General features: G+C 34.5%; 1 protein-coding gene and 1 long non-coding RNA gene across 2 annotated transcripts; one reads left to right on the top strand and one right to left on the bottom strand.

The window, feature by feature from the left end:
- The first annotated feature begins 164 nt into the window (after window positions 1-164).
- Window positions 165-2,786, top strand: LOC134530700 (putative nuclease HARBI1). Its single transcript, XM_063365788.1, has 4 exons — window positions 165-449; window positions 749-805; window positions 1,352-1,567; window positions 1,715-2,786. Exons 1-4 carry the CDS (start codon window positions 165-167, stop codon window positions 2,216-2,218), a joined length of 1,062 nt encoding a protein of 353 aa, XP_063221858.1. The 3' UTR covers window positions 2,219-2,786.
- Window positions 2,787-4,869: 2,083 nt separating this feature from the next.
- Window positions 4,870-6,840, bottom strand: LOC134530701 (uncharacterized). Its single transcript, XR_010074858.1, has 2 exons — window positions 6,329-6,840; window positions 4,870-5,944 (listed from the first exon to the last, which is right to left on the bottom strand). It is a non-coding gene; the product is annotated as an uncharacterized LOC134530701 (long non-coding RNA).
- Window positions 6,841-12,328: the final 5,488 nt, after the last annotated feature.

The following is a 12,328-nucleotide window of genomic DNA, read 5'->3' as shown; positions in this document are numbered from 1 at the left end:
CTAGTGTTAAAACAACTTATCCCATATCCACCCAGACCATCTTTGTTTACATTTTGAAGTGCTTACTTTATTTACTAGAAAATAGCCGTTTCGTAAGTGATTTCTAAACATTATTGTGTGTTCTTAGAGTAAATAAAGTACTGTGTGAGTTTATATTTGCTCTGATGGATGACCCGAGATTGTTTGACGAAGAATATTTAGATTTTATTCAACGGGTCGAAAATAGAGAAAACCATCATCCCCGACGGTATTTACGTGATGGTCAAAATCCTTGCGAATTCTTCTCCGACATCGAATTCGTCAAACGTTTTCGATTTTCTAAACAGATTGTGATGGACACTATTGTGCCTCTTGTTGCTGCCGACAACAATGATAGGAGAGGATTGCCATTGCCACCAGTTCTTAAAGTTGTAATAGCCTTGCGATTTTATGGCAGCAATAGTTTTCAGGTATGTACATACAACATTATTTTAGTGTGTGTTTAATTGCCCAATTAAATTTTAACTCAATGGGTAATTTGGCGGAGTAGATTTGCTGGATAATAATTATGTATATTAATAAAAGGTAGGTTGTGTCAGCTATTGTAATAATATTTTTAAAAAGTAGTGAAAGATATATTAATTTAATCGATGTGATTTATTAATTCCAAAAAACCTTATTGTTCATCTAGTTTTCCTGAAGCCACTACTTTGTACAATTACTTTTTTTTTATGTACAGTATGAGTAATCTCATGTGTTTCCCTTGCAGAATGTATGTGGTGACCTATGCCATGTCAATCAAGCAACAGTGTCAAGGATTGTAAAGGTAATGCAATGTTAACACATGTAAGATAATTTTATGTGAGTAGTTTAATGAATTTTGGTAAAATTCTAGTTTAACCCCGTTTTCTTTAAAAAAAAAAAAAAAAGATTAAAATGTCAAACAAATGTAATTTAGTGCTATTAAAACTCCTCTATATTTTTCAAAATCCTGACATAAGAAATACCTAATAGTTTCAGAGAAATTACCGTTAATTGTTTACATTAGAAAGCCTAGTTGATTACTGATTTAAACAATATCTTGCTAGACTTAAATAACCATCCTCAGTAGTTTATAGTATATTTAAATTAGCTAACCTAACCTACTAATTGTATTTATAATAAAGCCTACCTAGCCTAGACTGCCATTATCTCTTATTTCAATTTCAAAGCATTTGTAACATATCGTACCTAACCTAAGTTAGTTTCTTACTCAGCCTTTATTTTATTATTTTATTTTTGCAGGGACTTAAGTTTTACCTATATTTAAGTAGTGGAATATATATACCTACTTTTTGAAAAAAAACTGACTAATCTGGTAACTTTGTAATAGGTTGTTTCTGCACAATTGGCCGAGCACCTTTTGGAGTATGTTTATTTTCCTGGACGGCAGCAACTTCAAGAATACCATAGGCAGTTCTATGTAAATGGTGGCTTTCCTGGTGTAACTGGGTGCATAGACTGCACTCACATTGGCATTAGAAGCCCTGGTGGCCAGTTTGCAGAACTCTACCGTAATAGGAAGGGTTACATGTCTCTCAATGTTCAGGTATGTTTTCTGAGATATTTATTATAGTACTGTTATTGAAAAAAGATGGAACGATGATAATAAATATCTATGACAGTTTTTTGAAACTGGTATTTACTTGCAATTTTAACAGTATGCAAATATGGTGTTTGTCCATTTTTTTTATAGGTTGTCTCAGGTCCTAACCTTGAGATTCTTGATATTGTGACAAGGTGGCCTGGCAGTACACATGACTCAAGGATTTTCAGCAACAGCCGGGTGATGACTCGTTTTGAAAATAGAGTTCTGCCAGGAGTACTGCTGGGAGACAATGGCTATCCTCAACTGCATTTTCTTTTTACTCCAATACTGGTGCCAAATACAGTTGAGGAAACTCGCTACAATGTAGCCCACAAGCGGACCCGGAATACAGTAGAAAGACTGTTTGGAGTATGGAAGCGGAGGTTCTCATGCTTGGGACACAAGCTACGCTCAAGTCTCCATACTACCAGCAGGGTCATCGCTGCATGTGCTGTTTTGCATAATATAGCTGTTGCACGTGGTGAGCCACTGCCACCTCCTCCAGCTGACGAGGAGCACTTCATGCCTGCTGTTCCTGTTGCAAATGCGGCACCACGAAATAATCGTGGAGTTGAAGTGCGTGCAGATTTTATTCAGCGAAACTTTTTCTGAATTTCGTTGATTTATTTTGAGTAGATTGAAAACCCTGTCTTACCACCAATGTTATTTTTTAATCAACATGTAATCACAAAAGCAAACGGCGTAGAATCTATACTAATATTATAAAACTGAAGAGTTTGTTTGTTTGGACGCGCTAATCTCAGGAACCACTGGTCCGAATTGAAAAATTATTTCAGTGTTGGATAGTACATTTATTGAGGAAGGCTATAGGCTATATTATATTATCAATAACATTAGGGATTCTTACTAAAAGTCCAATTTAGAATCAAATGTGTTGGAGGGGGTTAGATACAACATGCAGTACACGTACGAAGTGTGTGTTGACAATGCCGCAGGCGCTAGAAGTTTATTTCCTATTGCATATTAACATTGTTGCCACGCACTAGATGCCTTATCATTCTTAATTTTCCCATACAAGTATAAAACACCCGTGTGATATTAACAACGAAGCAATCAGTACCGTCATAAGAGTTTTTTAGTATTTAAATACTTTTTATCACTTTAAATCACAAACCTAAACTATTGTTTTTTTTCCTCTCTCTGTGTTTAATTTGATTTTTTTATTAACATTTTTTTTTCAAGTATATACATTTTACAGACTTGAAACTTCACAGTAATGTTCCTTATGTTACGCAGGATGACATTTTCCGAAAATTAGATCCCATGGGTGGTTAAAACCAGGAAACAGTGGGTACTTTGTCTGCATGAGAACAAGATTTTGCATTGTTGATGCCTTCTGCATCTCCATGGCAACGGGCATCGCGCGGCAGTGGTGTACCCACAAGGAGGGGCATGTATAATGAGTGGCGCAAGAGTGATCTGCCTGTAGACTGCCGTAGCGAAGTACGGGTACATCAGTTGTACGTTGCGTGCACGAGTCGGGAAACCATCGGTGCTATTCATTTTCTCTCCGGTACATTATACAGCATTGTAATAAATTTTCACTGAATTTTTTTTACAATTACTGTAAATGGGAGCTGTGGCTTAATTTTTTTCCATTAGTATAGCCGTGCGAAGCCGGGTCGGGCAGCTAGTTTTAAACATAATTCCTTAAGTTATTTTTAATATAATGCGTTGTTTGCTTTGTAGTGACATGGTAATAGGCCTCCTGGGGAACTCGCCATGTAAAATAAAGAGTAACGAGTTGAGTGCTGTACCTCCGGATGTTTACCACCCATGGTAGACCTCTAGGGTCTAACACTTGTGGTAGATATCCAAGGTGATTTGGAAACTGGCACAGACAGGTAAGTAGTGCCTTTTTTGTTTCATTTTTGCTACTTATTGTGTATCTATGCTTCTTAAAGGTATTCCTAGAATGAATGTGTTTGTAGCACAAGGAATTTTAACCTTGCTGCATTATACATTCAAAGATGCTTTAAAACATGATCAGTCTTGTTAATTCCTACATTTACACAATAATACCTGAATATGGAAGTTACATGATTATCTTTCGATACTTCTCTGTATTAGCTTATTGTCTCACAAGATATATTCAGGAATTAAAATTTCATTTTAAATCATTCACTTTTACAAAGAGTAATGTGTAGAAAGTAAAATTCTTAAATAAAATTTGGAACTATTATGTATTTTGTTGTTTTTTGTGTTTAAACTTTTAATAAAATTGGAATGAGCTAAAGCCTTTGTTTAGTTATGAAACTGAACATGCAGAATATTTACTGACATTAATGCATACAGTACCATCAAGTAATTCAGCTGATGATAAATTATAAAAAAAATAATAATTTAATTCCTTCTACACATCAGATGAGTTCTTAACCCAGAGTAGAGTATTTTGTTGTGTATTTATAATGTCTAATAAGTTCTCACTAGTATGCATTTAAAATTAACATTTTTCAAAACATTCCATATGCCACATCACAATGTTTTAAATGAAATTTACAGAAAAGTGGCTTCTGGGAAGTAAGACAAGTAATAAGTGAAAGGTTGATTAGGTTACTCATATTATTACATATTAAAGTATTACTTACATATTAAATACTTATTATTAATGTTTCTGACTTAACTTTATAAACCTTTTACATAAGTAGGTATTACCCTTATTTCCCAGAAGCTGCTTCTCTACAAAAATTACCATATTGTGAACCAGTCCTAAATTATGTCATCCAATTTAGCTTCATACTCCTTGTGAACCATTTATGAATCCTAATTCAATGCCCATAAGTTCACCTATGAGTACTACATTTTCTGTATGGCTAGGTTTACTATTCCTTGTAAACTGTGTTATGAATTTTAATAGGATATGTCTTAACTGTATAACCAGTTATTGTGAATAGCTGATTGTTTTACCAGCAACCTTGTTTTACTGTAGAAAAACAATTGTAAGGATGTTTTTGGATATTATGCAGTCATCACTTAGGTAAATTGTTGCAAGGGTGATTTTGACTACACACTAAATGCTACGTAATTGGAGAGAAAGTAAAAACTAAGTTTATTTATGCATAAACAATTTGTATTGATGGTTAGTTATATTTGATTATCTTTATTAAAAATAAGTAGTGTGCTTAGAATATAATTGGAAATCATTTCTGGAATAAAGAATATGACCCAGATTTACCCCAGATTAATATTTAGTAGCAATGATGCTACAAATTGACCTAATTTGGTAAATAAAATGAATTATATAGACACCAAAAATTTCACTTTGTAATAAATAAGAACAATACCCAATTTATAAGGTGTACAGGAGACATTTGCAACCACACATTGCAAGTAGTGTCACAGATAACTTTAATTGAAATAGATCAGTAAGAGAAGCTAAAGGACACTTTTTTACCATTAAAAAATATTGGCATGCACATTTAGCATAATTGGAACAAGACGATACTTACCTGACTGTGCCAGTTTCCAAATCACCTTAGATGTCTACCACGTGTGGTAAACATCTGGAGGTATAACACTCAACTCGTTACTCTTTATTTTAAATGGCGAGTTCCCCAGGAGGCCTATTACCATGTTAATGCGAAGCAAACAATGCAGTATCTTAAAAACAAAAAAAAAAAATTGTTTTTAAAACACTACATCATTTGCTTCCGTGAGGATCTTGATGCGCAGCTTATGTAGCTCGTCAGCGTGTCGCATTTGCTGTGCGTGCAGCTCAGCCCTACGCTGTTCTGCCATGAGCTCAAATTTAATAGCTCGTTTCTCAGCTTCCACTGCTCGAGCCGCTTCTGCCTGCTCGTTTGCAAGGCGCTGCTCTTCTGCCTCTGCCATTGCCTTACTTGCTCTCAACTTAAGCCTGTGCTCAGCCTGTTGCATTGCGAGAACTCTCCGTGCACGCTTGTCGGCTCGCTCAAGGTTTAAAAACCTGCGCTCCACCTCCACATCAATTGCTGGTTTATTTCTAGCACGAAAACCAGAAACAGGTGTTGGTAGAACAATACTATGAGGTTCTTCTTGTGATGCATTCACAAGTAAGCTGCCAGTACTGAGTGCACCAGAGCCAGTATTGTTAGACTGTGGCATCACAATTTCTACAGAAGCTGAAGCTTCTGAAGGAAAAGTCATGTCACAGTCTACAGCATCATCCACACAATGCAACACACCGCCCAATGCTATTTCCAGCTCAGGATCTGTGGGAGGATCTTTAACAAAAGGTCCTCCACCAGTTGCCATTCGCTGTCTTGTGGCAAGAGCAAGGGCTTTCTTCTGCTTGGTCTTGACATTTTCCCAGCATTTCTTCAGCTGGGCACTGGAGCGCTGCAAGTTAAAATTAATTTAGCTGTGATATAATTATTATATGCGAATTACAAATGTAGTGCTAAATGTACACACATTAAGTTAAAAAGATGGTTCTGTCTATAAAGTATAAATCAATGTTTGGTGGTAAGAAAATAATCAAAATTAAAACAACTTGTATTTATTTAGGTGCTCAGCCAGCTGTTGAGTCCATAGTTTGTTCTGCACACCAATAGAGAAAACTACTTATTTTGTATAACAAATAACCTGTCACTGATGGTTAAGAACAATCATTTAGCGATCTTTTTTTTCCTAATATATATCTAAACCAAATTATATTGTAATATATATATAAGAATAACTATCACATGGATTTACTTCAATATGATAATGCAAATAACGTACCTTGATGACATCAGGTTGGGAATTGAACTCGCATTCAATTCGCGCCCAGGCATCTTTCTTGGCAGCCAAGTTGCTGAAGTCTGTCTTCTTACATTCGATGACATGTGCCCAGGAACGAACAAGCCCTAACAAAATGCTTCGTTCGATAGATGAAAATCGCTCGGATTTTTGAGAGGACGTCATGATGTATTCTCAAGGTAGATTTGAATATAAATCTAACAAATACAAACCAACTACAATCAACGTGTTATCAAAAAAGTAAACAAGTCAATCGTGGGTCAGTTCCTATTGGCTGTTAACCATGACGTATTCGTGACGTCACGGAAGTTCGGTTAACTTCGGACACGATCGGCCTCACTCGCAATTTAGTAAGAGGCGAACCTTCACTTTATAAAGTAAAGGAACGGGCTGTACTTCAAGCGACTCTGCACGATACTTAAACTATAAGGACGGCGCCTCCCTTCATGAAGTATCCCTTAAAGTTAAAGTAAAGGATGACCTCTGCATATGGCTGATAGTCTTGTGTTTTGTTTATTGTGTGTTTTTGTGTTGTGCAAACCGTTAAAGTTAACTTGCTTAACTGTTGCTTAAATGTAATAATAAATAAATAATAATAATAGAATATGGGTTTTACTTTTCTAGTAAAAAAATGCATACTTTAATATCATAGTTTGGTATCATTTTAATAAATTTACACCCATTAATAATAGCATTCATGCCACGGGCCTACATAACTGAGCCCAAAGCTGCAACAACTTGTAGTCGTGAAATTCCACGACTTTTCCAAGTTTTACAGACTTGTGAAGATCTTACCTGGCTTCTCAAACTAAGTTGATCAAACACAGTTCTGTGTTCACGCTTTTTCTGGTGACAAAATGAGGTCATTCTATTACATTTAATTAAGCCCTCTATAATTGTATTCGTTAAAATTACATTTACTGAAATAAACTAATATCTACATGATCATACTCTCTGATACGTATTGTCACAAAATACATTGAAAATAGACATTGCATGTACAGCTTGCTATAAGTTATGTACCACTAGGATATTTTAGCTTATAAGTTATCATCTTTGCTTTCAGATGTTAAAAAAATATTTTTTTCACACCAACCTTTGTAAATAAATTCTATTTCTTAAATGGATCTCTGCCATTCCCAGGAAAAAATAAATTTTTATGAATAATGCCCACACATTTTTACCTTAAGTTAGACCATGCTTGGCGTTTCTGCATTTTTGGAGACAACTAAATGGCTCAAATGCCTTTGGAATACGTTCATTTATTTTATATGACAATGCATAGATATCAGAAATGATTTCATATTTAATTAATCAAATGCCGAATTTCTTCCCAAGATGCCACTGAGAATAAAAATCTGCATGCATCCGGCTAAAAGTTAGCTGAAGGTTTTGTTGCTTCAAATTTTATTGGTGAGAATTTAAGGGTGTGAATGCATTTAGAGGATGTCACTTTATTTATAAGATGTTCGTATATTGTATTATGTACAACTTTTGATTTTTCTCACAAGACAATACCTACTGAAAATGAATATTATGCACTTTATCTGTTAGGTGGCCAGTGGTGCATATTAGGCTTTTTAGTTTGTTTATGCCCTTACATAGTACTATAATTTTATTCAATAGACATCTGCCAATTGCTATTCAATTCTCTGATTTTTAAAAGAAATTCATTAAAATGGCCATTGTGTGTGTGGATCTTATGCTACAATTTATGTGACACTTGGGGTTAGTAACTTTATTTATATTTTTTTAAAGGAAATAACTGAGTTAAGCAATTGTAAACGATTGAAAGGTAAAATGAAATCTAATGGCATCTGTCTACTAAATTAAAGAACACGTAAATCTATCAGATGAAAACAAAATGGTGGATCCAAGATGGCATCCAGGATGTCATGCTGGGCTGCATAATGTAAGTTCCTTGGCATTAGTGTTGGGAGTCATTCTGCCAGCCACCACCATTGGGGAAGGACCTGTCACCATTTTACTCTCACTGGGTTCAAACTCCAAGGTCCATGATGTAAGTGCTTTTTTAATTAAAATTGTAATTAAGTTACTTTTTATACATTTAAAATTTTTATCGACTTTTAGAATAATAATTAAGGATTTTAAATGTGGTGGACATAATGGCATAATTCAAAATGGCGGAATAAAAAAAGACGAAGTTCTAGAATCCAAGAAGGTAGATGTGAAGCTATAATTAAAAATAATCAACATGTCATAATTAAAGATGACGGAAAGTTTTAAAATCCAATATGGCGGAAACCAAGATGGTGAAAGTTCTAGAAAACAAAATGGCGGCTGTGACATGATCCAAATTATTGGGTTCCAAGTTAGCGGCCAGGGCGCCACAACACAAGATGGCGGACACTGGCACCAGTGCCAGCTATGGCCAATACCTACTACTAACTCATAGCCTTTGTCCACTTGTAATAATTTAGGTAACCGTGGAAGAAATTTTGAAATACGTATGTCCAGTAGTTTTCAAGTTTACTTCTTACAGACAGACTAACTCACAGTCATTCTGTAAAATATTAGTATTGAGGGCTTAAATATTGTAGGTCTAGTAACCTAAATAACATTTTAGATAACTAGACGTTCCAATACGTGAACAGCTTCATAGTTGATTTGGTGGGTGAGACATTCCAGCACTTTAAAAACTTTGTGCCGTTTTGACAACAGGCTTTATCTCCGTTTAACCTACATTTTATATTAAAATAATACTAAACCACCTTCAGTACACTGCAAATTAAAACAATTTCATTTAATTTTTTGTTGTTGAGAAATTAGAATCTGCTTATTTTAGTAGAACTGACAATAAATATTTTAAGACTAGATAATGTGAGTCACTGATCCACCACGCCAGTCTGCTTTACATTTCCCAGCGATGTAGGCAGAGACGAATAAAGAAGAAAAAAAAAAGCCTATCAGTTACAAAAAATACGCACATGATAAAAAATTTGTGGCAACATGACTATGATGCGTATCTTAGACACGCATTTTCAGTATACTTATGGTTTGATTTCATGTTAAACATAAACCAGAAAAATCGTAAAACGTTTGAAGCAGTGAAACAGATGGCCGTCAATTATATGGAATTCTATGTGACGTCAAGAAAAAAAAACTTGGGATTGGCTGCCCGTATCGAGTTAGCCATATAAAAAAAATTACCGAATTCCAGTTTTTTTTATCTGAACTCGTTAAAGATTTGTTGAAAGATACTTCGTGGCGGGGCGTACATCATTGCCCACGAGGCAAAAAAAAAGATAAACTAAAATTGCTTGACTAATTAGGTACCTACTTCTCAGACTTTTTTATTTTTATCAATCTGGTTCATGATGAAGTTTGTTTGGAACCGTTACAGGAACGATAGGTGGTAAATGAGCGCGCAGGTATAAATTAAAACACCACCTTAAGGCATGACTGTCTGATCACCAGAATGCGCATACACCCATGTCGCCTATCTTCTTTGGAGAAACCAAACTCTAAACGAGCCCATTGCTGGGAGCAAAGGCACATCCATTTCAAAAAATGATGTTGAAGGGGAAGGGGGAATTTTTTTTTTAATTCAACCATGTTGCCATTCAATAGTAAACAATAACCAAAATATTGAACAATATTTTTGTGAGATTGTGTTAGGTACAAATTGTCTAACTACGTCTCCTTGCTTCTTGTTTGCGAAATCCTATAATCCAATAGGGCGGAAATTTCTATAATTCAAGAAGGCAGATGTGATGTCATATTTAGAAATAGCGGGAAGTTCTAGAATCAAATTTGGCTGAAAGTTATAGGATCCAGTATGGTTGAAACAAAGATAGTGAAAGTTCTAGAAAAGAAAATTGTGGCTGTGATGATATAATCCAATATGGCGGTTTCAAAGATGGCAGCCGCCGGGTCACTTCCTCTTTGAAAAAGGTGCAGCTGCCTCACAGTTCCAATTTCCTTCCCCCTCCCCCTGGATACTCACTGGCTGGGGGAAAACTTACTTATATATGGTTAGACGACATACAGTACAGTTGTGGTGGGAAATACGTCTAGGATATGTAGGTAATTAAAAAAACTGCCGGTAACACATCAGACAATTTATAGTAGGCTACAACCAAAACCAAGGGAGATTTTTTTTTTCTGTAATACGAATCGCCCGATAACTCAAAAAGTTACTTCAAAAACCTTTTTTTATTTGTTACATTAAGTACTAAAGCATCTAATGCATGTACAATAATAATTACTGTAAGTAATTTGGAAAATAATATGTAGTTTGATATTTAATACTGTTTGGTTTAATTGGTTTCGCCATTATACTATTAAGTACAATAATTTTAAATCTTCAAAATATTATTTCAATCATTAAGTATAGTCCTAAATCATAGAGAAAGGGGTGCATACACAGATATCTTCAATACGTTACACTGACAGCGCTTACAGCACTGCCGGTTGGTGGACCTCAAACTAGATTTAAAAAAAAAGTTTTTGGTTTGACATTACAATGTAATAGATTAATTTAATTTATGGATCGTTCTGTAGTTACCATCTCCAAAGGTAAAATTTTGACTTGAACTTGCCAAAAATAAATATAAATTCTGCTCAAGGGTCTTTGTCCCATCCCGGGTCGTTATTTAATGTTTACGTTAAATACAGTTAAACTTGTAAACTTTTTGAGTGAATTTACTTTCACATAATGAAAATATATATTGTACGCCTGTTACATCATTAGCTGCGTAAGTATAATTTTAAAAGTTTTTTCATACAGTGCCGATAAATAGAATTAAATGCATTACAGAAGGTAAACTTTTTTTAGTTTTAAAGAAAGTCCTACTAAGTAGGTACTTCAGGATATGTTTTTTTAAATTTATTTATTTCAAAATTATTTATTTGTTTTACCCAGATTTTCAAAATGCTCAGTAGCAAATGTAGCCCTATTATAGGTATATAAAAATAATATTTCAAAATGACCTCAACAATTAAAATAAACAAACAAATGTTTACATCACCATGGCACCAGCGTGCCTGAAGCTTGAACGGAACTGACTGTCAAACCAGTGCTAACACTAACCGTGGAACTCATTTAAATCCTCCGACAAACACACTCGGTTTCATGCATTTTACACTTATCTACATTAAATTTATTCCAACTACCTATACAACTGAAATTTAAACCCTGAATTTTTTTGTGAAGCAATTTTCGTATAGAATCAGTTCAACTATTTCTCATTGGTAATGGAGTGTAACGTAGGCTACCGTAGGTCTACTGGAAATCCCTAGACGCATTAAAATTGAATAAATAATCAGTAAAATCGCCACTAAATAAATGGGACGTAGTTTCTACAGTTATTATGGGAATTTCGGTCATACAGTAATTTTAAATATTTAAAAATATCTATCAGGAGAATTTTCTAAAAGTATTAAAATTTTTTAACGAGCACTGTTTTGCCTGATTAATTTAATCGCTTTCATATGGGGAGGATTTAAATACGTATGCAGCAAATTAAATAATTCAAAATAAATCGCAAATATCTAATTATTTAAAAATATAGCCTGTGTCGTGTAACTTCTCTCAAATTTAACGGTTCTCAAAAGTAGTTAAAATGGTCCTTCGCATCCTTCTGTCACTATTGTTCTGTCAGCAGCGTTTTGTAAAACAACTTCAGGTAGTTGTCAGTGTTAGTAAACAAAAAAAATCATATAATTCAATGCAAGTGACAGATGGAAAATGGGTATCACTGGCACTACATTTTAGGGTATGTTTAAAATGTTTTGAAATTCTTGACTATTTATATTATTAATTTCCCCGCACATATCAAGTGATTTGATCCTGGAGGTATTAGTCTATGGAGTATCTGTTCTAGAGTTGAAATCACTCTGGTTAGCAATTGGTTAGTAAAAAAAAAATGTGAGCGATTCTTTCAGTAGCAATTTCAAGTGTTCTCATGTTGTTCATGATGCAAATAAAGTTATAATACGAAACTCTAACACGAACTTTAA

Source organism: Bacillus rossius, chromosome 3, assembly GCF_032445375.1.
Source record: "Bacillus rossius redtenbacheri isolate Brsri chromosome 3, Brsri_v3, whole genome shotgun sequence".
Lineage (NCBI taxonomy): Eukaryota > Metazoa > Arthropoda > Insecta > Phasmatodea > Bacillidae > Bacillus > Bacillus rossius.
The sequence above is the reverse complement of the archived record's forward strand: the minus strand, read 5'-3'. Positions and strand labels throughout refer to the sequence as shown.

Bases quoted from the DNA above. Each gene is read 5' to 3' on its own strand.
- LOC134530700 (XM_063365788.1), top strand. From the start codon at position 165: ATGGATGACCCGAGATTGTTTGACGAAGAATATTTAGATTTTATTCAA. The intron at 450-748 runs GTATGTACATAC...TTTCCCTTGCAG, and splicing joins ATGGCAGCAATAGTTTTCAG to AATGTATGTGGTGACCTATG. The intron at 806-1,351 runs GTAATGCAATGT...ACTTTGTAATAG, and splicing joins CAGTGTCAAGGATTGTAAAG to GTTGTTTCTGCACAATTGGC.